This window comes from Rhinichthys klamathensis, unplaced genomic scaffold (genome assembly GCF_029890125.1).
Source record: "Rhinichthys klamathensis goyatoka isolate OS25496 unplaced genomic scaffold, OSU_Roscu_1.1 h1tg000557l_1, whole genome shotgun sequence".
In the NCBI taxonomy this organism is placed as follows: Eukaryota; Metazoa; Chordata; class Actinopteri; order Cypriniformes; family Leuciscidae; genus Rhinichthys; species Rhinichthys klamathensis.
In genome coordinates this window covers 2,492,501-2,520,000 of record NW_026607025.1, presented here as the reverse complement: position 1 = coordinate 2,520,000, position 27,500 = coordinate 2,492,501, and the positions used below count along the sequence as shown (strand labels likewise).

Genomic DNA, 27,500 nt, shown 5'->3' with positions numbered 1-27,500 from the left:
GCTGAATTTTATTCCAGTCTTCAGTGTCACATGATCCTTCAGAAATCATTCTAATATGCTGATTTGCTGTTTATTATCAATGTTGAAAACAGTTGTGCCGCTTAATATTTTTGTGGAAACCATGATGCCGTGTAACCATTTTTAGCAGGATTCCGGTGGGATTCTGATAAATAGTTCCAAAGAGCAGCATTTATTTGAAATAAAAATAATTCCTAACATTATAAATGTCTTTACTGTCACTTTTGATGAATTGAATGCATCCTTGCTAATAAAAGTATAAATTTCCTTCTCCAAAAAAAATCTTACCCCAAACTTATGAATGCTAGTGTACAGTATATGCTAAAATTAAGCAATAAGGTACGAGAATATAAGCTGTGTCCCAATTCAGAGGCTGCAAGGAACCTTCGAATTGGGACAGCCTTCGTCGTAGGATGCAACCTCTGAATTAGGACACACCTCTAGTAACGGCTTTAGGGTATTGTTTGGAGTAACAAAACAGCCATTTTATTTCCACGTAATAAAAATATGAAGTACTTTTCATTAAAGCATTATTTTATTATTGTAAGCGTCATCCTTCCGCCAGAAAACATAGTCCCTGACATGTTAACTAATGAGTACATTCGCATAAAGATGTTGGCCTCATAACATAAAAACCACAAAACTATTGATTTCACAGGGTCTTTAAACGGGTGAATGTGGCCCACAGAACTCGTGTTTTCAAGCGGTTCAGGGAGTTTCAGAGCCTCCTCCGGTCTGAAATCGCTGTCCAGAGCAGCGGTATCACGGTAGCAGATGGCTCGCGATGTCGGGTGTTGAGATTCCCGCGTTTCTGTTGAGAGTTGGGCGGCACTGCTTGGCGTGAAGCTCTTTTGCACGGCCCTCCCTCTCTCTTCCCTTCCCTTCCCTTCCGCTTTAATACAACCAGCAGGAGCTGCGTTTGATCCTAACTGCATGTGTGATGCTGACTCCATGCTTTCCCATCTACCCTCGCCCATTTCTCTTTCATCTTAAAGGGATTGTTCACACAAAAATGGAAAATTGAATCATTTACTTAAACTTGCACTGCAAAAATTGAGCGAGTTTTTCAAAGTAATCTTGTTTTCCCTTCGAATTACGATTTGTTTTTAACCCCATTTGGCAGATATTCTTGTTTTAAGCATAAACTTTGCTTCTCAAGTAAATGTATCTTGATTTAAGAATGTTAAACAAGACGAAAAATACTAAGAAAATAAATCATTTTTGCAGTGCATGCCATTCCAAATTCCATGGGACACAAAAGAAGGAATTTCTGAAGAGTCTTCACACATTTCCTGCCATAAAGAGACATCTAAACTATTTAAAAAATCCTACTTTTGTGTTCCACTGAAAAACTAAAAGCATAGGTTTGGAATGACATGACGGTCGGTGAGTATATAATTCTGGAGTTTTCTTTTCTTTTTTTTTTATGATGAACTATCCCTTTAAAGCACAAGCACAGATGCAAGTCTACGTGGTCAAGTGTAAAACGCTTCTTTTAACGCCTTTCTGTAGCCAAAACGTGCCTTAAAAGTGTTTCAACGTGCTGGTGCGGTGGTATTGAAGACGTCGGGGTGGGTGGGGTTTCGGTAGTCGTGGGGCGTGTAGAGGTCAGAGGTCGTGGCGTACGTGAAGTGTGGTGTGTTAGACATCAGTAAGTGCAGTATTCAGAGGTGTGCTGTAGCCAGAATATGCCAATATATTTGAACATGCTGTATGTATAGAGCAAAAGCGCCCGTTTTTAATACCGTGCAGATCTTTTGGGTGTTTGTGGTGAGTGTGTGTGTGTGTGTGTGCTTTTTAGGAGTTTTACTGCATTGGGAAAAACGCTCGAGCTGAATAAATGTGCGGAGGAGAATGTCAAAACCTTCCCTCCGGACAGCTGCCATTACGTTTGGTCTTTATGCAAAAGGAATTATTGATTAGCACAAATGTTTTTATTATTGTACCGACCCGAAATTGTGTTTCAATGGTGTGTATGAACAAACAATCTGTACACGACCTTTTCTTACTGCTGTGCAGTTAATATCATTATTTTATGTCCTAAAGAAAATATATGCCTTTGTATTAAAATGCAAATCTGTCTACACTGTTCTCCTGTGCGTTATGCTCTGAGATAACTTGTTTGTTGTTGTCGACATCCCCCCTTCATTTGTGAATGTGCCGAGAGCAAAGTATTCTGGGATTGCGGAGGACAACGAATTCTCTCTATCGGGCTCTCGGAGGTCTGATGTCGTATGTGTGAACTGTGCCGCCACAGGTCCAACATGCCGTCTGATCCTTATGTGAATAAATATACACGTCCATCTCTCGAGTGTTGGGTTTCGCCTCTTTTCTGGCCCCTGGTCTAGAGGGTCTCTAATGAATCAGGTGCCGTAAAGACATTATGTGACCTTTAATGATGAGATCTATGACATTTTGGTGTCAGCACAGAAGTTTATGTCTTCAAAGGAGAGCGGAGCACCAGGAAGAAGCTTCGAGAACCAGATTTTGTGTTGGATGTCAATTGTGGGGACAATATTCAGAATTAAGTTTGTGGTTTTCAATTGATTTCATGCCCTCAGCAGCCAATATTAACCACACAAACCATGTTAATCTTATTTTCACATAGTTTTGGTCATGAAGGTGTGTTACACAACCTGAACATCTGCTTAGTTTGATAAGCCTCCAATAACAACAAATATGGGAAGTGTTTTCTTCTCCCTAAAATGTAACAAAGTAGATTTCAAATTTATGCAAATAAGCCCTGAAGGGAACCAATGGGAACGGCTTATAGCAACCAGCAGTACAAGGAAAAATCACCATTAATATGAGGCTGCATCCGAAATCGTACATATTTTGAACATGCAATGTCTTCGAGACCGCAATAAAAGTATGTTCTTCTATGTAGTAAGAATGTAATCCGGATGGCCTACATTCATCATGTTGTCATTATCACATGATGACCAACCAGCCTCAGTTAAATCGCTTCACTGCCATCCACAAATCCTCTCCAATAGCCTGGTGGGATTAAGCGTCCATCATATACACACTTCAGAATCTCGCTGGAAGAAGTAGGTCTTCTGGGTACTTTTTGCAGACTCTTTTACTGTGAATTGAGACACACTACTTTTGTCACATACTATTTTTCACCTATATAGTAGGGAAGTATGTGATTTCGGATGCAGCCTGGGTTTAGTGTGCGTTCAGGGCACTGCACTTTGGCATTTTTAAGACATGGGACAGTCTTGCGCACGCACTTCCTGTCACTTGCACGTTCTCTCAAGTGGCCAAGGCCGCAAATGTGGGTGTTTGGACAGGCCCAAACAGTATAAGCATTGTGTTGTCATTTTAAGACCCACAATGAGGGCTTAAAGTGGGTCTGTCGAAGAAAAATGACATCATTCAAAAGTGTTTTTGGAGCAGTGAAGGAATAGGACAGTGTCAAAACCAACACATGTGAAGTCTTGAGCCCACCAAACGGATCTAAAGAGTGGAAATATGTCAGATTATCAGAAATCCCCTCACGATTTATATTTTTAGAGGCGATGACGACACCGTTTGAATATAAACCCTTCACCTTTTATACCTCTTGACTTATGTAAATTCATAAAGTCTCAGACAGTAATAAGCATTATATGAGTCTCTGTCTTCTAGTTAAACACGGGGAAGAGCAGGTCTGCGTGTGAGACTTTGTTTCATAAGAGCTTCTGCTACCCTTGATTCTATAACCGAATTAATCCGATCAGACCGTGCGGCCCCCCTGCATGGGCACTGAATTAACTTAGTCACGATTCTATGCAACTGGGCTTGAGCCTCAAAAAAACAGCTCCGATTTTCCACACGCTGGGAAAATAAGAAGATCGGGCCCTTTCATTCTCGCTGTGAGAGCCATCACTCAAGGAAAGCCCACTCTGGCAGGTGTTTGTGTTTGTATTCACCTGCAGTGGTGTCTAACCCTCAGATATTAATGAGATTTCTTCGGCTTTGCCTTAAAGGGAGACACGGACCCTCAAACTCACACACACTCAAGGATTCTCCCTTGGCTGCGGTCCAAGAAAATCTCAGAAACTGAAAAGGGGAATTGTCATGATTAATAATGTAGTGCTTGACCACAAACAGCTGTAGCTTGTGGAGGTGTTCAAGGCATCTGCATATCTCAGAGGAGCCAGAGGGAGAGTTTGAACCTGAATGGAGTTCCTCACACTTCAGGGACATCTTCCCCTACTCTTCTCTGGCTTGATAGAAAGTTCACTTTTTGCTCTGTTTTCCCTTCGGGCGAAATGAACCAGCCTGTTTTTGCCTCATCCACCAACAGGAGACCAAATACAGCTGCATGGAAATGTAAAAGTGAATTTGGTATATTAAATCGTATTATTACCAATGCATTCAGAGCCATTAACCAAAACAATACTAGAAGATTTATAAACAATTAACGACTTGACTTGTTGCCTATGGGTGAATAAAAAATTTAGTGTCGTCAGAGTTTTATGTACTAACAGTAACCAGGGCCACATAAATACTCAAGTATGCACTTTCAGCAGCATCTGGAGTCATTTTAAATTAATGTTTTTTTTTATGAGAAATAAAATATAAATAATTAAGAGAATGTGTATCACATATATAAAATAAAACTGGTTAAAATAAATCACTACTTCGTATGATTGTAAAAATATTCATACATTTATGGAAATCTTGATAACAAAACAAATGCATTATTATTCGCCGCGACGCCGCTAGCAGACGCTCTATCCGGAAATGTGTACGTCATAATAGAGACAGTGCATATCAAGTTTGATCCAATGAAATTAGGTAGTGGGCGCCCACATGTCTCTGGTTCAGCCAATGAATGTACACTCTCTTACGTTTCATCCAATGCGAGTAGAGAGAAGGCGGGGCTTAGGTGTGTAGCGCGGCGGTTAAGGAAATCCAGCTCGTGTGTTTATGTGCATTAAATGCTTATTTTTGTATTGCCAGTGATATTTATTCACTAATGCGGAATAAACATTTGCAGGTCGGACAGCTTAAGCTCGAGTTTCAACGTGAGTAAATGATCTCAGAGACGCATTTGTGAACGTGCAGGCGTTTACGCTGCAGTTGTGTTTGTTTACTGCCTTCGGTATTAAATGCGTCAAATACAATGCCTTTATCTGCTAAAAAAAACAATAATGAGTCTAATAAACCTTAAATTATTGTATGTAAGGACATATTTAGCTGTTTGCTGTGGCTATTGGGTTTGGATCATGTATGCTTCATTCATTGAAACAGAAAGGTGTAACCTTAACTTACTCATATTACAAATAAGATAATAATAAACAAAAGGTATTAAGACACTTTACCATTTAATACAAAAGAAATAGAAGCGTGATTAAGGACATGGAAGAACTGTGTATATCCTCTAGTCTAGTGTTGTATGAATTCCATAAATGTTTTTTTTTTTTTTTGGCGCAGATCTCGCTGCGTCATGATCCCGCGCTCTCGCTGAGATGTCCGGTTTCCAAGGCAACAGCAACAGCATCACGGGACTGCTGGGCGCGCTCTGTGACTGCTGCATCTCCGGGTTGTCATGGAAACGTTGCGCTCCGGGCGCAGTGTCGCGGGAGTCGGCGCGTCGGATCCTCCGCAAGCGTGCGTACGGGGCGTTGTTCGCGGGACTCTTCCAAGACGGGTTGTCCAAACCGGCACCGAACGCCCTGGCGAAAACACCGTCCCACAATAAAATACTAATGATCTCCTTTGACCTGCGCGTGTCTGGCCACGATGAGGAGGCCGAGAGGTTGGAGGAGCTCCTGGGTCAGCTACGGGACGGGTCGGGACTGTCCGAACTCGATTCCGTCCTGGAGCTCCTAGTCCAGCTGGCCGGGTCCCTGGCTCCGCCCCTTCTGTCTTTCAGTCGTGACTACATGCGGCGGGAGCGTCCCGTGCAGCGCAGACTCCCGTTGGGCGGGTACCTGAGCAAGGACACGCAGCGCTTGGAGGAGAGGGCGTGGTCTTTGATCTGTGGAGAGGAGTGGGGCATGTTCGGGGGCGTCTGCAGGACCCTGAGCATCATGGACGCCCCACCGGGCTCCAGGCTGCTCGGACTGGGGCGCAGACCGGATTTCGAGGAGAAGTTTGAGAGAGAGACCCGACTGTCACTGTTTGGTGCCCTACAGCACTCCAAAACTACAGATATGGACATCCGACTGGACCTGCCGCCCGTTCCCAGTAACGCAGATATTACTGGACTCAGCATACGGGTGAGGATACTAAATGTATCTATTCTTCTTTATTATGTTTTAGTCTTATCGTGTATGTTGTTGTTCCTGCAGGTTCCTCTGTCTCTGGATCAGTCTGATGACGAAGGCTTCCAGTCTTCCTCTAATCTGACTCCTGATTCCCAGTCCGAGGCGAGTCCCAGCCCTGAGATTGACGTGTGGGAGGCCCTTCGGACGTTCGTGCCCGGCAGACGGCGCTGTTGGGAGAACATTGGCTGGTAAGAGAGAGTTAAGCCCCGTTCACACTACAAGCGACACGATACCATTCATTTCAATGGGGAGCGGGCGATTTCCGGCGACACGCGCGACAGCAACCGTTGGCGACCGGTGGGACGTGTCTGGCGACGCGACAAAGTTGAGATCTGTTTAACTTTATGCAAATGCAGAGCGACTTTCGGGAGCGACAACCAATAGGAGTGAAGTCAGTGGAGCGCGTCACTCTTCAGTGCTGAGTCTGACCGAGGCAAGTTGAACGAGAAGCTCATTTTAACAGTCAGAAACTGTCCTATTATTTATGATATATCTCCGTGTACATACAGTGGTATTCCCCGTACTGACTCCGTGCCTGAATGGTTTCGGGAACCCAGATAGACCGCTATTTGGCCGTTTTCTGCAGTTAAATAGCCGCGATGGCAAAGAGCACTCACTGTTTCTCGTTCATCTTTAATATTATGCATTTTATGTACTGATTCCATTTATATTTAGACCTTCCAAAATATTTGTTTGTAGCGGCAAGAAAACGTATTTGTTGTCTAACATAGAGTAACATCCGTGAATGTCACTCACAAACATTACTAGGCAACCAGTAGTGGGAACGGCCTCCAGCGCAGCCACTGGCGACCTGCAGCAGCAAAGTCGCTTGTAGTGTGAACGCAGCTTTAAGCAGACTAGAGTCAGACTCGAGCTGTAAATGATCTCTTTATGAACTTTTTGACGCGTCAAAGTGGTAGTTGTATAGCTGTCAATGAAGGGACAGAAATCTCAGATTTCATCAAAAATATCTTCATTTATGTTCTGAAGATGAACGAAGGTTGCGGGTTTGGAATGACATGAGGGTGAGTAATTACTGACACCCATTTTTGGGTGAACTGAGACTTTAAATCTTTGAAATTAGTTTTGTTGAATTGCTTTACAAAACAAAACATTCAATGGTATTTTTTAAGTGATTTTTGTTGAAAATAGGTCAAGAACTGTATTTTGGATTAGATATTATTATTATTATTTAAAACCATTATTAAAGCAAAAATAATAATAATTATTATTATTATATTATAATAATGATTTTTTTTGATATTCTAAATATTATAGTCTATTGAAGGGATAGTCCACCCAAAAACGAAAGTTGTCCTACATGTTTAGAACAACATAAGGGTGAGTAATTGATGACAGGATTTTCATTTTTGGGGTGAACTATCCCTTTAATGAATACCACAATCAGTGCATTAAGTTGGACAGATGAATGCATGCATTATAATGCACCCCTGCCGAATACTTTAAAAGAAGTAGTTTGAATGTGGTCCACATTTGTCTTCCTTTTTCTTTCTCTCCTCCAGCCCGCCGGGTCAGAAGGACCCCCCTTACCTGACAGAGGCTGGCAGAGAGGCGTTTGATCAGCTGTACCGGCTGTGGGAAGGAGAAATGAGGAACGTTCTGTCCACACAGACACCATCACCACTCCTGCCACTGCCACTGGACTGCCAGAGTCAGCTGGTCAAAGATGTGCTCAACGTGCTGATCGGGGTCTCCTCGGTCACGTTTCCTCTCAACGAGGTAATTCAATAAACATAAAAAAAAATACATTGAATTGTAAATGTAAAAAAAATGTATTGAGAACTTTTTTCTTGACTTTCTCTTTGCGTCATTCTCCACTCAAGGCTAGTGTACAGTTTGACGTCCGTCCGGATATATGTGTGTCCGGGACGTCCCCTGAGAGTGTGTCTCGTCTGCTGGGTGAGCTGGCGCAGTACGGCACACACTATCTGCGCCTCAGCCGCTTCTCCCTGAGCAGCGGGAGTCAGAAGGGACTCGTCTTCCAGGTGACGCATGCTGTCATTTCTTACAGTACTCCAGGATTTTTTCCCCATAAAAGCAACGTTACACAGATTCTTGTGTGTGTGTGTGTCTCAGGCCTTCACAGGTGGGCTGCGGCGTTACCTGCATTACTACAGAGCGTGTGTGCTGAGCACACCGGCCTCTCTCAGTCTACTAACTATCGCTTGCCATTTCCGCAAACTGGGGCGTCAGCTCAGGTAAATCTTCCCTCTTGTCATGCAATCCACAAAGCTGTGGTTTTAACCTGTTAACTGTCACCCCCCTTTTTTTTTGCATAGACATAAAAATCACTATCCAATAGGGCTGGGATAAACGATTATTTTTTAAACGATTAATCTAGCGATTATTTTTTCGATGCATCGATTAATCTAACGATTCATTTTTCCAGTCCGATTCGATTTCGATTCGGTTATCGATTATCTCCCCATTAATTGACTAATAGCAATTTATACATGTTGATTTACATATCTGAATGAAAAAACATGAATTCCTTAACATTGCAATATATGTTTATTGCTCTTAAAATTCCAAAATAAAAGACTATACAAGTGCAAAGTAATGCATTCTTAGTCAGAGGTAGCATTCAATAAATCTTTGAAGCCTTGAAAACACATAGGCCTAGCTTACTGAAAAAAGTGCATCTTGTAATTCTTCTTTAAGATGAAAATAATAACTTGATGTCTAGCATTCAATAAAAAAATTCTATAAATATTTTTGAGTCTCCCGGAAGTTCCGGGAGTCCTCCGCATATTGAGCGTCTCCCTGATGCCCGCAAATTAGTTCAAATCTCCCAGAATCTTGAGCGCGCATGCGAGACAAAACATACTGCGCGCATAACATACATAGCGCGCACGGCAGAGAGCGAGAGACCTTGCGTGTGTCTCTCGCTCTCTCCCTCTCTGCCGTACGCGCGCTATGTATGTTATGCGCGCAGTATAGTCAACAATCCAGTCAGCTATTACTCTCCGGCGCCGCCATCTTTGTTTTGGGTCTGACGAATCGACGCGCATATTTTGCGTCGACGTATTTTTTGCGTCGACTTCATCGATGACGTCGACGCGTTGTCCCAGCCCTACTATCCAAACTTAAATGGTTGTAATTCAGGAATGCTTTGGAATATAGACCTATGGCTGGTCTTGTTTTAAAGAAGACATTTTCCAGATTATTGTAGAAGTCTAGAAATTATAAAAAATGAAACAGAAAAAAAGTTATATAAGTTTGAGTTTATGAAATTTTGTAATGTAAAAATATAATGATTAATATTTTATATAAAATATATATATTACAAAACATATTTTACTCTAAAACTGCAAGAAAATTAAAGATAAAAATCTGAACAAGTTGTATTCCAAATTTTAGGTTGATATCTCAAAAAATGAGCTTTCAGTAAGATTTTATTCGGGCACAGTACCCAACTTTTTCACTAGGTGAACACCAGACTCCATTACTGCCCATATAAGGGCGCCTCCATTTTCATATGTTTTGAGTGATCTGAACCATGTATTTCCATAATTTTCATACAATTTATGAAGTAGACATCCTATTCAGAAGTAGTATGGGTGGTTTGGCAGTATTTGATTTGAATTAAACCTCTAATAAATGCATAAAGACTACGTTATAGCGTTATAGCTCGCAGCCGCATCACAAATAGAGAATCCATACATTTTTCTTTATATTTAAAACATTTTCAGACCTTTTTTTCTCATAAAATGGAATTGGTGTTATCTTTTGAAGTTGAACTCATGGCATGAAAACAAACTAAGGTTTCTACCAATCTTTCATGATTTTTCATGTTTATTGTTATTTCAAAATAAAGGCCTAAATACTCCTAATGAATATGAAATATTCTTGTTGCAAATTGATACATTTCTGCTCCTCTGTAATTTATTTTAGATAACAGCCACCAGATATGAAAACTAGAGATTTTAAGCTTTCAAATGATATATAGTTTGGCAATATTACTTTAGGTTTTTACTAAGATATTATTGTTTTAAACATGCAATGGCAAATGGGCCCGCCAGCCCGCATAATGTTATGTACTGTGTGTGTATATATATGTAGATATACATTTTTGAATAGTAGGCTACATTTAAAATTATAAAAAATTATAATGTAAAAAATTCAAAAATTGTTTAATAAAAAATGTCATGTTTTGTGTCGGGGCCAGTGAAAGTGTCGGCAGGGCAAGTAGAAATCTAAACTACCGGGCCCGACTGGTTGAGCACAAAAACATTTTTTATTACTGATTCCTAAGTGTCATTATTAGTGGACATCAGGAGGGAAAAAAAGTAACATAAATATGTAGTCTTTAAGAAGAAAATCAGTTTCAGCAGATGCTAATCCATGTCCTGTATGTGTTTCTCAGGTATCTGTCAGAACTGTGCTGTGTGGATGGAATCGCCGGTGTGGGACGAGCAACATTCCCCATGGTAAGAAACACTCATTCTTCTGACAGACACAATAGCTTTGAGGTTGAGTTTGAAGACGTTGTTTTCAGCTCAGAAGTGTTGTAGACGGGTCGCTGTTGCAGGTCTGCGGTGCTGTTTGTGTAATTGGCTGTGTGATGTCTGTGTTTAGGGTGTAAAACTGCTGTCGTGTCTGTATAATGAAGCTCAGAGTAACTGCAGTAATGAGAATCATCCGGTGCTGCTGTCGCTGCTGAAGAGTAGCTGTGAGCCGTACACACGGTGAGAAACTCATCTCCTCTATCGCGATTTACTTATTTATCTATTATTCAACTCAAGAAGGTCACTTAAGAGCAGAGTGGTTTTTGACACACTATATTTTTCCGAGTGACTGATACTATGAAATGGTTTCTGTAGTGTCTGGCTGCCATTAAGCGCACAACAGAGATTCTCTGCTATTATTTACTCATCTTCAACTGTTATTTTTCTTGTGCAACATGAATCCTCATGCCGCTCTTTCCCATACAACCACATCTGTCAAGCTGCATTTTGGAGAAACATTTATTTTTTGGTTGTGGTTAGGCTCTGCGTGACTGTGCGGATGAATATGGTTCTTTGTCATAACTAAAAAAGAGAGATACATTCACTACTTGGTTAGAGATATATCCAGTTTAGATGGAAAGGATCTCAATCTGTCTAGCTGAAGACGTTACTGTAGTTTTACCCATGAATAGACACGGTACTTCCTTAAAAATAAATTCCAGTACAGCGCTACAACTATAATGAAATGACCCTTCACAATCGATAATGCTTTACAGTGAACTCTGATAGAGAGCTACATATTTATCTGTTCAATAACTTCAGTAACTCACCTGTTGAGTAATAAAAACACCATCATCCCCTGTGTTGCCTTCACAACATTTCAAATCCCTCAGTTCTCAACATCTCCGAAAAGCCAAGCCAATGTTGATTCTTGTTTTATTACGAGCTCTGTCGCTATCTCTTTTAGCCAGCTCTCCTCTGTTCTCCGTTTGTTCATTATTTAGCTGCTCCATGTCAAGCTTTCTCGCTTATTGTTACAACTAATCTCTGCCACTCCCACACCAGACACACGTCAAAGTAGCCAGAGCAACTTTACTCTGTTTACGGATATGACGAGACACGCACGGACGAGTGACACATGTACGCAATTTCCCACAAAAACCATCCCCTCAGATCTCAAATATAAATGCTTATAAGAGGCTTATCATAGTGAATCCGGGTCAAAATCAGAACAACAAAAACATGTTTTGGAAGAAGGATTCATGTATTGACTAATTTAAATTTGGCTAATTTTGAACAAAAAAGTTACATAGTGTACCTTTAACTTAATGTCTGTGTAGGTTTGTTTCGGACTGGGTGTACGGTGGCGTCTTCCGTGACGTTTATAAAGAGTTTATGATTGAGGTCAATGAGGATTATCTGACCTACAGAGGTGAGTTTCTCAATCTCACGCTTTCATTTTATGTTGAATGTTTAGATTTCTTGATAAATCCATTAATTTTCTGCTGCATTATTAGATTAAAAATAAAATGCTGTTGGTGTGCAGTTAAATCAGTGATAACAGTCTTAAAATCAATATGTCATTTATGCAGAACTGAATGAATCTCTGTCCCCTCAGATAAGAACTTTTGGACGCAGGGCTACACTCTCATTTCGCAGGATGTAGAGGACTGTGTGCCGGTGTTCCTCAAACACATCGCAAACGATGTTTACGTCTGCGGGAAAACAATCAATCTTCTGAAAATCTGCTGCCCACAGGTGCTCCTCAAACACTTTACAATGCTTTAACTGCCTTTCAGAAGTCAGGAAGATTTTTTTATGTTTTTGAAAAAAGTCTCTACTCACCGAGGCTGCATTTGTTTGATCCAAAATGCAGTAAAAACTGTAATATTGTGAAATATTATTACAATTTAAAATACATTCAAATAGAAAATAGTTCATTTATTTCTGTGATTAAAGCTGAATTTTTAGCATCATTACTCCAGTCTTCAGTGTCACATGATCATTCTAATATGCTGATTTGATGCTCAAAAAAAACATTTATTTTCTTATTATTATTATTATTATTATCAATGTTGAAACCGGTGGTGCTGCTTAATATTTTTTGTTGAAATTGAGATTTTTTTCAGGATTCTTTAATGAAGAGAAAGTTCAAAAGAATGGCATTTATTTGAAAAATAAATCTTTTGTAACATTATAAATGTCTTTACTGTCACTTTTGATGAATTTAATGCATCCTTACTGAATAAATATATATTTTTTTTACCTGAGGTGATTTTTGGAAGTTCAGATTTAACTCCCATCTGTCCATTGAACAGCACTACATCTTCTGGTCGGATATACCAGTGCCCAGGATCGCTGTGACGTTTTCCCTGCAGGAAGTTGAGGAGATTGAGAGAGACTGTGCCGTGTACCGAGGGCGAATGGAGACGATCGCTAGGCACAGCGCCATCAGCAGGGAGGAGAAGGTACTGCACCTGTCATGGTGCTCCGCTTGCCACTGATATATAGTAAAGTAATTATGAGGTTCTCAAAATAGCTCATCCAGGTTAAGTGTTTATATGTCTGAAGTATGCTCACTAAATTTAGAGACCCAATAACGGTGTGGTGCCCGTACTGTTGGCATGGCAACAATGAGATTTTAAAATCTGGTCCATTAACCCAGTTTCATCAGGACACTGTGACCTGGGCTAAAATCTGCTTCATTGTTTTGTGTTGAAGTCTGTCTTCCTTTATTTTCCCCTCTCTCTATAAGGCCATGCGGACTGAACAGGCTCGACAGGAGCTCATTAACCAGGTCAGAGAGACAGCGGCCAAGACCCTGGAGAGAATCAGAGGTCAGAAATCTGTCCCTTCAAAACCCAAGCACGCACACACACATGCACCTGATGCTGTTAGCAGCTTCTGTCTGGGTAAAATTAGTCTTGCGTAGCCAGACTTGACTTTCATCATAGGCCCTGTCCCATATAGCAGCCTTCTGAATTATAAAAGGAGAAATGGGACACCCTAAGGGCCAGGAAGTTCACGTTGAGTGAGCCATTTGGGACAGATACACTTTTCTGCTTATCATGACCAAAAGCTTTTTGTTTAGTTTAAGTTTAAAAATTAAAATAAAAACAGTGTATGGATAAAATCTTATTCGAAGTATTAACAAAAACTCATGCTATTAAAATAACACTGATGTGTAAAGTAAACAATGTTTTTTACAAGAGGAGGACACAGTTGTTCTCCTCGTGGAGGTCAAGTATTAATTATCAGGAAGACCAGCGAGAGGGAGTTCCTCCCCACAGAGTCAGATGAATGAAGTTTACAAGCTGACGTCCCGCTGATTTCACTCTCGCCCCCTGCAGGCCGCCAGGTGTCGCAGCGTCTGGCGGAGGAGGCCCAGAAGAGAGAGCGATTTGAAGAGATGAAGCAGCAGCTGGAACTCGACCAGGAGGTGAGGAGCATGTTAATAACCAGTCAGTAAAAGCGTCTTCAGCGGCTCTAACTTGTGTGGATGTGGTTTCAGTGGCGTAGTGCTGCGAAACGGAAGGAGCAGGAAGATGATTTCAGCTACGCTCGAGAGCTCAGAGACCGAGAGCAGAGGCTGCAGGCCCTCGAGGAGCAGCTGGAGCGCCGGGCACGGTGGGTGGCATACAGTAACACTCAGAAAAAAAACAACGATTGAGGCTGAGGCTGTAGAGCGCGGCAGTGACCTCCCACAGGAACTTTATTTCCCTTTCATATTCTCCACAGGCATTTGAGCAAATTATTCAGTAAAGCATTATGTGCCATGAACCAAAACAGCCCTCAGATGAATCATAACATTACAAAATTGGATTAAATCCAAAGAGGTATTTAGGAAAAAAGACAAAGGTACAAGATTGTGCTCTCTTATGAGTAAATTAACCACTCATCCCATAAATCATCGCACTTGGAATTTGTGCTCTGCATTTCACCCATCCAAGTGCACAGTGTCAATTGAACACACACACACACCGTGAACACACAACCGGAGCAGTGGGCAGCTATTTTTAAAAGATACAAATCTATTTCACTGTGAAGATAATTAATAGTATTTTTTGGACTGTTGCACTTCATAAAAGGACTCAAATATCCAGAGAGATCAAAGGCATTAAGGAAATTCAGAATTAAATGATATATTTTCTGTGTGTTCAGGATGGATCTGATCGCTCAGTATGGTCAGTTATCAGAAGCCGCTGCTAGACGAGAGCTCAGAGCCATGTGGAAGGTGCAGAGGATGAAACTCGACGAGCGCAGAATGAACTTCCTGCAGCAAGAGCAACAGAACGTACAGGTCTGATATCATCTGAGTTTTTATTGTAGAGTTTGGGTTATTGCATTATTATTGCAATGGTTTTCATTAGTAATATTACATTAGTATTCATTTTATAATTATTTTGTAACTTTATTAAAAATATATTTATAAAAAAAAATGCATTTGTAATGAGTATGTTTTGTATCTTTCTCTGATAATCGCAATGGGTGTATTATGTCATTTTATCCATTTTCAATCAATTATTTTTACTAAAATATATGTTAAATATTTTTGCATTTTTAATAGAGAATTATTAGTACCTGTTTACTAATGCTAAAGTGTTTTTCATTTTCTTTGTAAAACATTTTTTTTTTAGTAACTTATTTGACTAAAATGTATATTTGTAAGTATATAATGCTTTATTAATTTATTTTTTACAAGAAAATTCTTTAAAAAACTAGCAAGAAACTATACTAACACAAACTTTTTTTGGTGTCATGTGAAAGTCTCCAGTTCTCAGTTTATGGACCATCCTTTTTAAGTTCCTTAAACTTTTAACTGTCTGGTAGTTGTACTTGCAATGGTAATCCTATGTCCAGCAGTTAGCAAAGGGTATATGTTAGCATCATCCATGAAAGTACTGTTTTAAAGTGATAGATAAGGGGACATCTTTATCTCTGAGGTGTTATGATTTCTGTTCAGGCTCTTCTGGAGAAGTTTCCTTCGGAAACAGCCTACAAACAACAGTCTGCACAACAACACACTGAGGTCTGTGTGCTGTTCTTTACATATACACATCTATAGCGTCATAAATTTAGCTTAAACTGTTGTAATTGTTTACATTTTACAGCAGAATCTTAGTGAACAGCAAACAGCAGATCCTCCTATCCCAGAATCCTCTGCTCCTCTCTGCTCTGATGCCAATGATGAAATGCATGCTCTCATATCAGATGGAATTGACATTGCTGACTTTCTCCCCAAGCCTCCACGCTTCCCTGACAGTGGTGCCGTGACCCAGGCCCTCCAGGACATTTGTTCTGACCTGTTGCAGTTTCCTCAGAAACCCCACCCACAGAAGCCGCACTCAACAACCTCCCACATAGGTCTTGGACAGAATGTTTCTGAAGTCCTAGAGTCAGTCCCTGTGCCTTGTCCATATGGACAAGCATCCAAGTCCAGCTTCCAATTGGGTCAGTTCAATCCAGAGGTGTCAGTAGGTCAGCCGAAGGCTAGTGTTCATGGACACCCTTCACAGAGCTCAGTGCAGCTGGGAGACTCCACTGCCTCGGGGCGGAACAAGGGTCCAATCCGTTCGGAGTCAAACACCCCTACACAAACCACTCAAGAGCAAACATGTGAGGCAGAGCGCGATAGCCAGTGTGCAGAAAAACAACCAACTGGAGAAGAGACAGGAACAGAGCCCTCGGCGGCCAGCACAGGTTCAGAGCCAAAGCAAGCCACACCGGAGCCAACAGAGAAAGCCAAGTCCTGTGAGAGTGTCAGCCAGCCCTCTCACTGTTCTCAGCCAGAGGAAGAACAATCTGTGTCTCCTCGCATAAGCTTCCATGAGTCAGAGTCTAATACTCATACGAGAAATAACAGTCGTGATCCTGCTCCAGCACTGATCTCATCCCAGCCCTCCTCTGATATCCGTGGCCACGCCTCTGACGCTCATATAAGGGTTGGCAAACATGTTTCTGAAGTGACCATTATCATCCCTACCGCTAATATTCATGGCCACGCCTCTGACGCCCATATAAGGGTTGGCGAACATGTTTCTGAGGTAACCACTTCTCTTCCAACCCCTAACATCCATGGCCACTCCTCTGACGCCCATATAAGGGTTGGCGAACATGTTTCTGAGGTAACCACTTCTCTTCCAACCCCTAACATCCATGGCCACTCCTCTGACGCCCATATAAGGGTTGGCGAACATGTTTCTGAGGTAACCACTTCTCTTCCAACCCCTAACATCCATGGCCACGCCTCTGATGCTCATATAAGGGTTGGCGAACATGTTTCTGAGGTAACCACTTCTCTTCCAACCCCTAACATCCATGGCCACGCCTCTGACGCCCATATTAGGGTTGGCGAACATGTTTCTGAGGTAACCACTTCTCTTCCAACCCCTAACATCCATGGCCACGCCTCTGACGCCCATATAAGGGTTGGCGAACATGTTTCTGAGGTAACCACTTCTCTTCCAACCCCTAACATCCATGGCCACGCCTCTGACGCCCATATTAGGGTTGGCGAACATGTTTCTGAGGTAACCACTTCTCTTCCAACCCCTAACATCCATGGCCACGCCTCTGATGCTCATATAAGGGTTGGCGAACATGTTTCTGAGGTAACCACTTCTCTTCCAACCCCTAACATCCATGGCCACGCCTCTGACGCCCATATTAGGGTTGGCGAACATGTTTCTGAGGTAACCACTTCTCTTCCAATCCCTAACATCCATGGCCACGCCTCTGACGCCCATATAAGGTTTGGCGAACATGTTTCTGAGGTAACCACTTCACTTCCAACCCCTAACATCCATGGCCACGCCTCTGACGCCGATATAAGGGTTGGCGAACATGTTTCTGAGGTAACCACTTCCCTTCCAACCCCTAACATCCATGGCCACGCCTCTGACACCGATATAAGGGTTGGCGAACATGTTTCTGAGGTAACCACTTCCCTTCCAACCCCTTACATCCATGGCCACGCCTCTGACACCGATATAAGGGTTGGCGAACATGTTTCTGAGGTAACCACTTTTCTCCCAGTCCCTAACATCCATGGCCACGCCTCTGACGCCCATATAAGGGTTGGTGAACATGTTTCTGAGGTAACCACGTTTCGTCCAACTCCTAACATCCATGGCCACGCCTCTGACGCCCATATTAGGGTTGGTGAACACATTTCTGAGGTAAATACTCATATCCCTACTGCTAATATTCATGGCCATGCCTCTGACGCCCATATTAGGGTTGGTGAACACATTTCTGAGGTAAATACTTATATCCCTACTGCTAATATTCATGGCCATGCCTCTGACGCCCATATAAGGGTTGGCGAACACATTTCCGAAGTAAATACTCATATCCCTACCGCTAATATTCATGGCCATGCCTCTGATGCCCATATAAGGGTTGGTGAACACATTTCTGAAGTAAATACTCATATCCCTACCGCTAATATTCACGGCCACGCCTCTGACGCCCATATAAGGATTGGCGAACACATTTCTGAGGTAAATACTCGCATCCCTACCGCTAATATTCATGGCCACGCCTCTGATGCCCATATAAAGGTGGGTGAGTTTGTGTCAGATGTCGCCGCCTCTCGCCCACTTTTGGGCAAATTTGGTCACTCTTCTGACAGCACTCTTAAAGTGGGTTGTGTGATGCCAGACGCTGCCCCTTCATCCACCCCTCTGCCTGGCAGCGCTTTTGGACATGCGTCGGACTCCATGCTAACATTAGGGTGTGTTGTATCTGGCGCAGTCCCTCAGCGCTCTGCATTGCCTGGAAGTGAGTTCGGACATTCCTCACAGTCTACCTTGGGTAGTGGGTGTGTGGTCAGTGGGATTGAGACTGTTCAACCCAGTTCTCTATACAGCGAAGCCCGTGCGCACACATCAGACTCTGCTCTGGGCATGGGCTGCGTGGTTGGCGGGGTGGTGCCAGGGAGTGTGTATCCTGACAGACTACCAAACAAATTTGACCGAGCATCAGGAGACACAGAGACACCAGCTGACACAGACACCCAGGGTGAGAACGCAACTGCACAAATGTTTAGCACCCTTAGCTACTTTCAGAAAAACTTCAGAATTTTAAAATGATTAAAAAAATGTAACTGCCATTTTCTTTAGAAGTGACATTTTACACATAGGTACAGATTTCTAATTTTAAGAATTATTTATTTTATGATTTTATGTTTTTTGTTGATGTCTGTTGGTCATACACTAAAGTAAGTTCACTGTGGTTAATGATTTCTTATTTGTATTTGTTATGTTGTAATGCAGCGCCCCCTAGTGAGCTGTTCTCCCTGGATGAGGGACTGTCTGCCTGGGCTCTTGGACTAGGATTGTCCCCTAAAAAGAGTCCAGAGGATCGCTATCTCCTCAGCCTGGCCTCACAGTACCAAGTCGAGCAGTACCAGGACTCATACGGCCTGTTGAGTGAGTACCGGACCAGCTGTCTTCATCCTGAACCACTAGAGCTTTCTTTCGTTATATATCAGAAACAGAGAGGTTTGTGTTGTCGTTCCTGCTCTAGCTGCGGCTCCAGAGTCTGAGCTGCTGCTTCAGGTCACACGGGGCCCGAACGGCCTACCTGTCGACCCCTCCCTGTACCGGGCCACCGATGCCACTGCTGTTCAGCTCAGCGAGATGATGCCACTTCCTGTGCTCATGAAACACTCTGTTACAACACCACTGATTACACAGTATGTAAACTAGAGCTGGGTTAATATATTGTAGTGCTGTCAAATCGATTAATCGCATTTAACATAAGTTTTTGTTTATATAATATGTTTCCAAACTTGACCGATACTTTACACACACACACACACACACACACACACACACACACACACACACACACACACACACACACATTTAACATAAAAGTTTTTGTTTATATAATATGTTTCCAAATTTGACTGATACTGTACACACACACACACACACACAGCACAAGCGCAAAAATCCCTGTACGCTAAACATTCGAATTTGTACATTTGAAACTCTCTCTTTCTCTTAGTGTGTCCATGGTAAATAAGGCCGTGGTGGATTATTTTTTCGTGGAGTTGGGCGTGGAGAAGCATTTTAAGACTCTCAGGCATTTCCTGTTAATGGAGGATGGAGAGTTTGCCCTCTCTCTCAGCGATCAGCTCTTCGAGAAGGTCTAAGCCAGTTTTCACTTACACTAAGCCCAGAAATCTGATGTGAAGAGCTTAAAGGGGTCCTATTATGCATTATGCTATTATGCATGTTCATCTTTCTTTAGTGTGTTATGTTGCTGTTTGAGCATGAAAAAGTTCTGCAAAGTTACAAAGTCCCTCCAGCGGGAGTTATTCTCTATGTCAGTAAACGCTTTTTCTGAAACGCACTCCCTGAAACGCCTCCATTGTAGTCTTGAGTTTGCGAACGCATTACAGTTTTCCTCATTAAAATAATTCCCGCCTAATATGCCAATAAAGGGGCGGGGCCTGGTTGAGTTGCGTTAGTAGTGTGTTAAAACTCGTGATAATGGTAACATTTGCCAAATACGCTCAAAGTGCTTGACCAATCACAACACACTGGTCCAGCCGACCAATCAGAGCACATAGTGCTTTTCAGAAGGAGGGGCTTCATAGAGACAGGAACTAAACACAGTGTTACTGACAGACTGGGAAGAGAGGAGCTGCAACAAAGTCAAATATGTGAAAAATATGTTTTGAATTATAGTAGAGCTTAAAAACAAGAGTGCATTATAGGTCCCCTTTAAGACATTTTTACACAAAATTAGATTTAACATTGTCACATAAGTGTAGCATACAAATATTTACAATGCTTCTTATAAACACTGTGTGTTTAGCTGGGCAGTGGTCAGACCCCCGGCGAGCTGCTGACCCCGCTGGTGTTGAACTCCATTCTGAATAAGGCGTTACAGTACAGCATTCATGGGGACAGCGAGCTGGCGGCTCACTTCACGTTTGCTCTGAGATACCTTCCTGAGATCTTCCACCCTCACGCTCCAGACTCGCTGAACTGTCTCGAGCTCCGATACAAGGTCAGAGGCGTTCACTGTCTTCCTGTAGTCTTAAGTTTCTGAAGAGCTAGACATTTTTTTCATGACCTTTCTCTGGTTCTGTAGGTGGACTGGCCAGTGAATATCGTCATCACAGACAGCTGTCTGAATAAATACAACAGACTCTTCTCCTTCCTGCTGCAGCTCAAACACATGGTGTGGTCGCTCCGAGACGTCTGGTTTCACCTCAAGAGGACGGGTAAGATTTCTGCCCCGCTTTTTTACTGTTCTCCCACTACATGTATGAAACTCTTCGCACAGGTAATCTTCCATCCGATTCGGTTCTCATCAAAGCTACTGTTATTTAAATCTGTCAGAATGAGTCTGTATAGCTTTGTTACAAAACTTAGTGAGCTGCCAACAAGACCACATAATATAGTCTGGATAGATTAGATAGTAAGCAAACAATCAGATCACATGTTGGATGCAGGAGAAATGGGCAGGAATAAAGATCTGAGTGACTTGACACGGGCCAAATTTTTATGGCAAGGCGATTGGGTCTGAGTATCTCTGAAACGGCAAGGCTTGTCGCGCACCTGGTCCGGCACTGTTGGACGACAACAAGCCGATGGAGGGAGTGTGACGCTCTGAACAATGTTCTGATGGGAATCCCTGGATCTGGTCATTCATGTGTATGTAAATTTGACACGTCACCTCCTAAACATTGTTACAGAGCAGGTACAGCCCTTCATGACACTGGTGTTCCTGGTGGAAGTGGCTCTTTCAGCTGGATAATGCACTGTCACACCGCACACATTGTTCAGGAATGGTTTGAGGAACATGATGAAGAGTTCAAGGTGTTGCCCTTAATAATAACAATGAAAACTAACATGTCCTCCTGTCTGTCAGCGCTGGTGAAAGGTGCCGGTCGCTCCGTTCAGTTCCATCAGCTGCAGCTGTACAGACACGAGATGCAGCACTTTGTGAAGGTGATCCAGGGCTACATCGCCAACCAGATCCTCCAGGTGTCCTGGAGCGAGTTCACACACAAACTGAGCAGTGCCAACGATCTGGACGCCATTCACCGCACACACGCCGAATACCTCAACAGAGCCATCTTCAGGTGAGGACCCGTGTCCCACATGACATATTCAGTGATTAATATACAGATATCTAGAGAAGTGATTTATCCTCTCAGGGGTTTGCTGACGGAGAAAGCCGCCCCCGTCATGAACATCATCCACAGCATCTTCAGCCTGATCCTGAAGTTTCGCGGTCAGCTGATCGCACAGCCGTGGGAGCTCCAGCAGGGGGAGCCGGTGCACCCCAGCTTCATCGCCATGCAGCAGTCCTACAACACCTTCAAGTATTACTCCCGCTTCCTGTTCAAAGGTGAGCCGCTGCTACAGGTGTAAACGCTGAGAGATCACAGGTGTGACAGGGGCCGATAAGATTAGAGCGACACACCTGCTAACTCAGACACAGACAGAGATGTGTGTGTGCCTTACCGTCATCAGAACAATGCGATATAGCTGAAAACAACTATTCCTCAATTTGTTATTTGTGTATTTGCTTTGAAATGGCTTAGAACATTTGGACAGGACAGCAATAAACAAGTACATTAAAATACAAAAGTAAAATACAAAAAAAAAAGTTGAAAATAATCAATGCAGGTTGTTTTAAATAATTTTTGGATATTTTATTCATGATATATATATATAAACCTGCATATTAATCAATATTCACCTATTTATTTGACTCAAATAGAATTTTTGTTTTGAAGCAAATTGATGAATCGAAGTGATTCATTTAAACTGTTAGACAATTGGCTTCTGGATATTGTATTTTTGTTATAATATGTGACCCTGGATCACAAAACCAGTCACAAGTAGCACTGGTATATTTGTGGCAATAGCCAACAATACATTGTATGGGTCAAAATTATCGATTTTTCTTTTATGCCAAAAATCATTAGGATATTAAGTAAAGATCATGTTCCATAGAGATATTTTTTTAATTTCCTACCATAAATATATAAAATATTTATTTTTGTGAGTGAATGCAGCACAGTCGCGAACATAAATAGACAACTTTAAAGGCGATTTTCTCAATGTTTCGATTTCTTTGCACCCTCAGATTCCAGATTTTCAAATAGTTGTATATCCGCCAAATATTATCCTATCCTATCAAACCATACATCAATGGAAAGCTTATTTATTCAGCTTTAGGATTATGTATAAATCTCAATTTACAAAAATTGACCCATGTGACTGGTTTTGTGGTCCAGGGTCACATATATGTATATATATATATGTATGCATCATTTTTTAATAGACAAGTAGTTTTTCCCACTAATTTGACTGTTTACCGGTCAAATTAATTTTTTTATTTTTTTACATTTTATTTATTTATTTTCAATAACTAACATGTTTACATGTTACACATTTACATGTTAAAAATAACATGTTTACATGTTTCTAAAAATGTTTTATCAACTCATCAAAAAATATAGATATTTTCTTAATTTCTATTTTATCAAAAAAGTAACTGTTGGCAATGCTTAAATTTATTAGCATTTATTATTTGCAATAATACATGACAGTTATAAATTCATATACTTTATCTTGAAAACGTTGGCAGGACATTACGGCTTTATTTATCATGTTGAGCTCATCCATGCTGAAGATCATCTCAGTTAATTAATCAGACATGTTGAATCTATTGGCATCTTTTTTGTTGTTGTTAAGAATCAAACCACAAATCCCATAAAAATATCTCTTTATTATTGCTGTCATATGCGCAGTTTGCGAGACGACGCTGTAAAACTAACCAGATGGCACAGTCTTTAAAAAATTAAACTGGCTAAATAAATACTGTATTATTGCCAGCAAAGTCGTCACAAATACAGCTTGTTCTTGAGCAGAGATCCATACAAGCCAAATGTTCCAGCAGGACTCTCAGACGTGTAATAAAACAGCTATATTAGTCTAAAGGGGTCATATCACAGCGTTTTATCGGTCCTTAACTGTCAGTCAGGATTTATTGTGCCAGAATAATTACTTTTACATGATCATTTTGCTCACTAGTAAAAAAGTGTTTTAATGCTGTTTTAGCCATTTTGTAAATAAGCTTTCAAAAGAAGAAAAATCAAAAATTCAATGGATAATTGTTCCTTTTAACCCGAGTTAAATAAGTGTATATGATTTTCTACAGTGGTGACCAAACTGGTGGATAAAGGCTATCAGCCCCATCTGGAGGACTTCCTGTTGCGGATCAACCTCAATAACTACTACAAAGACTCTTGATTGGCCCGTGTGTGTGTGTGTGTGAGCCCTCCAGCCCTCCTGCTTCAGTGTTCACGTCAGGATGTGTGGTGTGTGTTTATCGCCAAAGCTGTCCGACGAACTCAAATCATGTTGTGCGGTGACGCTTTAATCCACAAAAGCTGAATAATGTGTAAAATAAAATATTTAATTTTCAGATTGCTTTCCTCGTGACTCTTAAGTTAGAAATGGTCACGCTTTATTAAAGAGTTTTACATTCTGCAAAGATGATACATGGGCAGAATCTGACAGTCCAATAACTGCTGCACATCATGTTGATGAATGATTTTATTTTTCATAATACATCATGCTCAAGCTCATCGCAGGTTAAATGTCAGATTGTTACCGAGGCATATTTAAAGTTTGAGGAACACTTCAGGATCAGTTTGTGATAAATGTAAACAATAGTTCAACTTCATTCAAATCACTAGCAAACCCCTTCAGTACAAACAAACGATCACAGATAAATGAGCATGTACCTAATGAAGCGCAGTGGATGTGCGGCTCCACCTGCACAGACCAAACCAATCGCACAGGAAAAACAACAGAAAGGTTTGGAACAACTATTTCGTTTTGTTACCAGACTCACCCTGAGATGAATTTTTCCACAGAATGAATGTTAAAATATATCTACAGGATTTGTCTGAATTTCCTATTTCATTTTAAGTATTGTAAAAGGTATTACATGTAAACAGACCACAGGAAGTTAGTGTTTTTAAATTAAAGTGTTTTAAAAGCACCTAAATTGCACATAAAAAAAAAATGACAACCAAAAATAGAGGGGAAAAAAAGTGCAATTTTGTTTTGCATTCTGCTGAATCCCAATTTGCATACTTCTACGCAATACTTCACTGGTGGTGATGGCTAACTCGTAATATCTGCATGAAAGCATTGCCATCTAGCAAAATCAGTTACCTTAAAATTCATATTTCAAAACTCCATCTGAAACATTCAAGCCGCTGTGTTCAACGTGCTGAGATTATGCAGTATGCAAATTGAGATTCATTCCAGATTTGCGAGACTTAATTATAAACAGCGTCACAATAAAAGTGGAATGGTAGTTGTATGGAATGTTAATTATGATGAGCTGAAAAAATCTGTCAGATGCAACAGGAACCAAGAAAGTGCAAATAAAGGTTCATTGTTCTGTTTGCTGACAATGTAGTGTGTGAAAAATAAGAAATTCTCCTGTATTATGATTGAACTATTCGATAAATCAGCTTGTAGCTGAAACTACATCTGACGTTATGAAACTATTTTAACTGTAAAAATACAATGAAAATCAAAATGCAAGTAGAATCGCTAAAAGGCGGACCCTTTCTTAAAGGGACAGTACACCCAAAAAAGAAAACTCTTGAGTTGCTCTTTTCCATACCGTGAAACTGAAGCTGTTTAACTCTATAAAGTACCACTTCCATAATAAAATTGGTTCATAGTACTCATGCACTATATTCAGAGTCATGCAATACTATTGGCATGAGGAACAAACCAAATTTGAAACTATTATTTGCTGATGAAATGGTGAGAATTTTTATTTTTGGGTGAATTATTCCTTTAACAAGTAAACCCGTGTCTGATGTTTTCGAACTGAAAGGTCAAAACAAGACTGACACCTTTAACCTTCATCTTTTCTATCGTGAGCATCTAAAACTGGGTAAGTGTTAAACAAACGAGTGGCGTTCCCTCGACCACCTGTTGCTTTCCTTCATGTAGTGTGGAGAGAGAGAGAGAGAGAGAGAGAGAGAGAGAGAGAGAGAGGGAGGACAGGAGAAGAGCAGCAGGTAATGGAAGTGTGTGTGTGTTCAGATCAGGCCTCTGACTCCTGGTCATCCTGTCCGGAAGCTTCCGCTGCTTCTCCCGTCTCGCTCTCCAGCAGAAGGAACTTCCCGTCGTTTGTCAGGGGCATTGACTTCATCAGCTGGGCCAGCGCTTCAGGGTCCTGACACACACATGAACATCAAACTCAGGAGAATCACAAGATGAAGAAATCAAAAACTGACCCTACTTACGGTACGTTCTTAAAAAAAAAAAATAATAATAATAATACATATATATACATATATAAATGATTTATTAGAGCACGTTTAAAAACAATATGTTTGCATAACCACTAAATGTAATGACTACACTTTCAGACACAAATTTGAAAAATAATATAAACCAATAATAATCTATCCTTAATCTTCCATCCAACGCACGTTTATAAATATATAATACAAATTGATTATATTACATATATTCTTAATATATATTACTATTGAAAACAATATCTTTAATATATATTCTTATAAATATAAAAATATGAATGTATAATATTACTATTAATAAATAAGAATATTAATGACTTTAGTATAATATATTATACTAATATAAAAAATTGAATTTGTTTAAAATATTTTACATTTAATACATTCAAGTTTATAAATATATTTATATATATACATATATTGTTCATTTAATCTTAATATATTAGTATAATATTACTGTTATTAAAAACTAATATATCCTTAATTAATTATTTGATTTAAAAAGATATATATATATATATATACAGTATATATAATTCCTATTGATAAATATGAATATTAATAGCGTTTATATAATATACTAACGTATTCATTTAAAAAAATTACATTTAAAAATATTTGACATTTAATTTATATTTACACACCATGGTAAATATCCAATGTACACAGTGATATTGTACAAACATTTCATATGTATATATATATATATATATATATATATATATATCTTTCACTTAAAAAAACAGCACATTACAGACATTAAATCGATTTCAAATTATATATCATATTATGTTATATTAAAATATTATATTATGCTGTTTTTACACTGGATGTCAGATGTTTTACCTTCTTTGCCTCTGAGATCTCTTTCCCCAGGTTTATCGTGTAACAAATCTGAGGAGAAACAGCACAAATCCCAGGAGTTAATCCGATATTAAATGTGAGAAGCGTGAGCAAGCGTTATGGTTTATGGTTTTGCAGACTGACCTTCTCTCCTTCAGTGTTACTCTCAAACACGAATACGCTGAAGGAGGGTTCATGCTCGCCTCCGTTGCTCCAGTCGCTCCCCTCCAGAACGAACCCCATCAGCCTGCTGTTCTCCTGATGGGCCGCAAACTGAGACACGTCCTTCAGCTGGAACTGACACACACAGACACACACACACAGCTGAGATGTAGACAGATTTCAGTTCAGTGAGCAGTGTTAGAAAGAAATAAACACTTACACTGATTTTGGTGACTTGTGTCTGTGGATCGATCAATCTGTCGGCAGAAACAAAAACATTTTAAGCCCCCCCGAGAGTCCTGAAAAAAGGTCAATATTTGAAACACTGCGTTTCAGAAGGGAGACGCCCGACGCACCGAATGCAGGCACTGCTGACCATCAGATGGGATTCGGTGGTTTTGAAGATGTTGT

General features: G+C 40.7%; 2 protein-coding genes across 2 annotated transcripts in view; one reads left to right on the top strand and one right to left on the bottom strand.

Annotated features, from left to right (window-relative positions):
* The first annotated feature begins 4,879 nt into the window (after window positions 1-4,879).
* Window positions 4,880-24,214, top strand: tubgcp6 (tubulin, gamma complex associated protein 6). Its single transcript, XM_056239243.1, has 25 exons — window positions 4,880-5,036; window positions 5,446-6,233; window positions 6,306-6,469; window positions 7,805-8,021; window positions 8,126-8,287; window positions 8,379-8,500; window positions 10,669-10,732; window positions 10,881-10,990; window positions 12,091-12,182; window positions 12,369-12,508; window positions 13,069-13,218; window positions 13,506-13,587; window positions 14,101-14,189; window positions 14,262-14,377; window positions 14,912-15,050; window positions 15,714-15,779; window positions 15,862-18,772; window positions 19,027-19,182; window positions 19,280-19,448; window positions 19,766-19,907; window positions 20,582-20,776; window positions 20,861-20,993; window positions 21,644-21,857; window positions 21,933-22,126; window positions 23,948-24,214. Exons 2-25 carry the CDS (start codon window positions 5,481-5,483, stop codon window positions 24,037-24,039), a joined length of 6,672 nt encoding a protein of 2,223 aa, XP_056095218.1. The 5' UTR covers window positions 4,880-5,036; window positions 5,446-5,480; the 3' UTR covers window positions 24,040-24,214.
* Window positions 24,215-25,808: 1,594 nt separating this feature from the next.
* Window positions 25,809-27,500, bottom strand: part of appl2 (adaptor protein, phosphotyrosine interaction, PH domain and leucine zipper containing 2) — a 12,998-nt gene continuing 11,306 nt past the window's right edge. The window contains exons 17-21 of the mRNA XM_056239229.1: window positions 27,446-27,500; window positions 27,310-27,346; window positions 27,072-27,224; window positions 26,931-26,978; window positions 25,809-25,996 (exon numbers count right to left, since the gene is read on the bottom strand). The exon at window positions 27,446-27,500 is cut by the window's right edge and continues 120 nt beyond it. Of these exons, the coding sequence (XP_056095204.1) occupies window positions 25,865-25,996; window positions 26,931-26,978; window positions 27,072-27,224; window positions 27,310-27,346; window positions 27,446-27,500 (425 nt within the window). The 3' untranslated portion in view covers window positions 25,809-25,864. The remainder of the gene's footprint in view (window positions 25,997-26,930; window positions 26,979-27,071; window positions 27,225-27,309; window positions 27,347-27,445) is intronic.

Bases quoted from the DNA above. Each gene is read 5' to 3' on its own strand.
- tubgcp6 (XM_056239243.1), top strand. From the start codon at position 5,481: ATGTCCGGTTTCCAAGGCAACAGCAACAGCATCACGGGACTGCTGGGC. The intron at 18,773-19,026 runs GTGAGAACGCAA...GTTGTAATGCAG, and splicing joins AGCTGACACAGACACCCAGG to CGCCCCCTAGTGAGCTGTTC. The intron at 21,858-21,932 runs GTGAGGACCCGT...TTATCCTCTCAG, and splicing joins CTCAACAGAGCCATCTTCAG to GGGTTTGCTGACGGAGAAAG.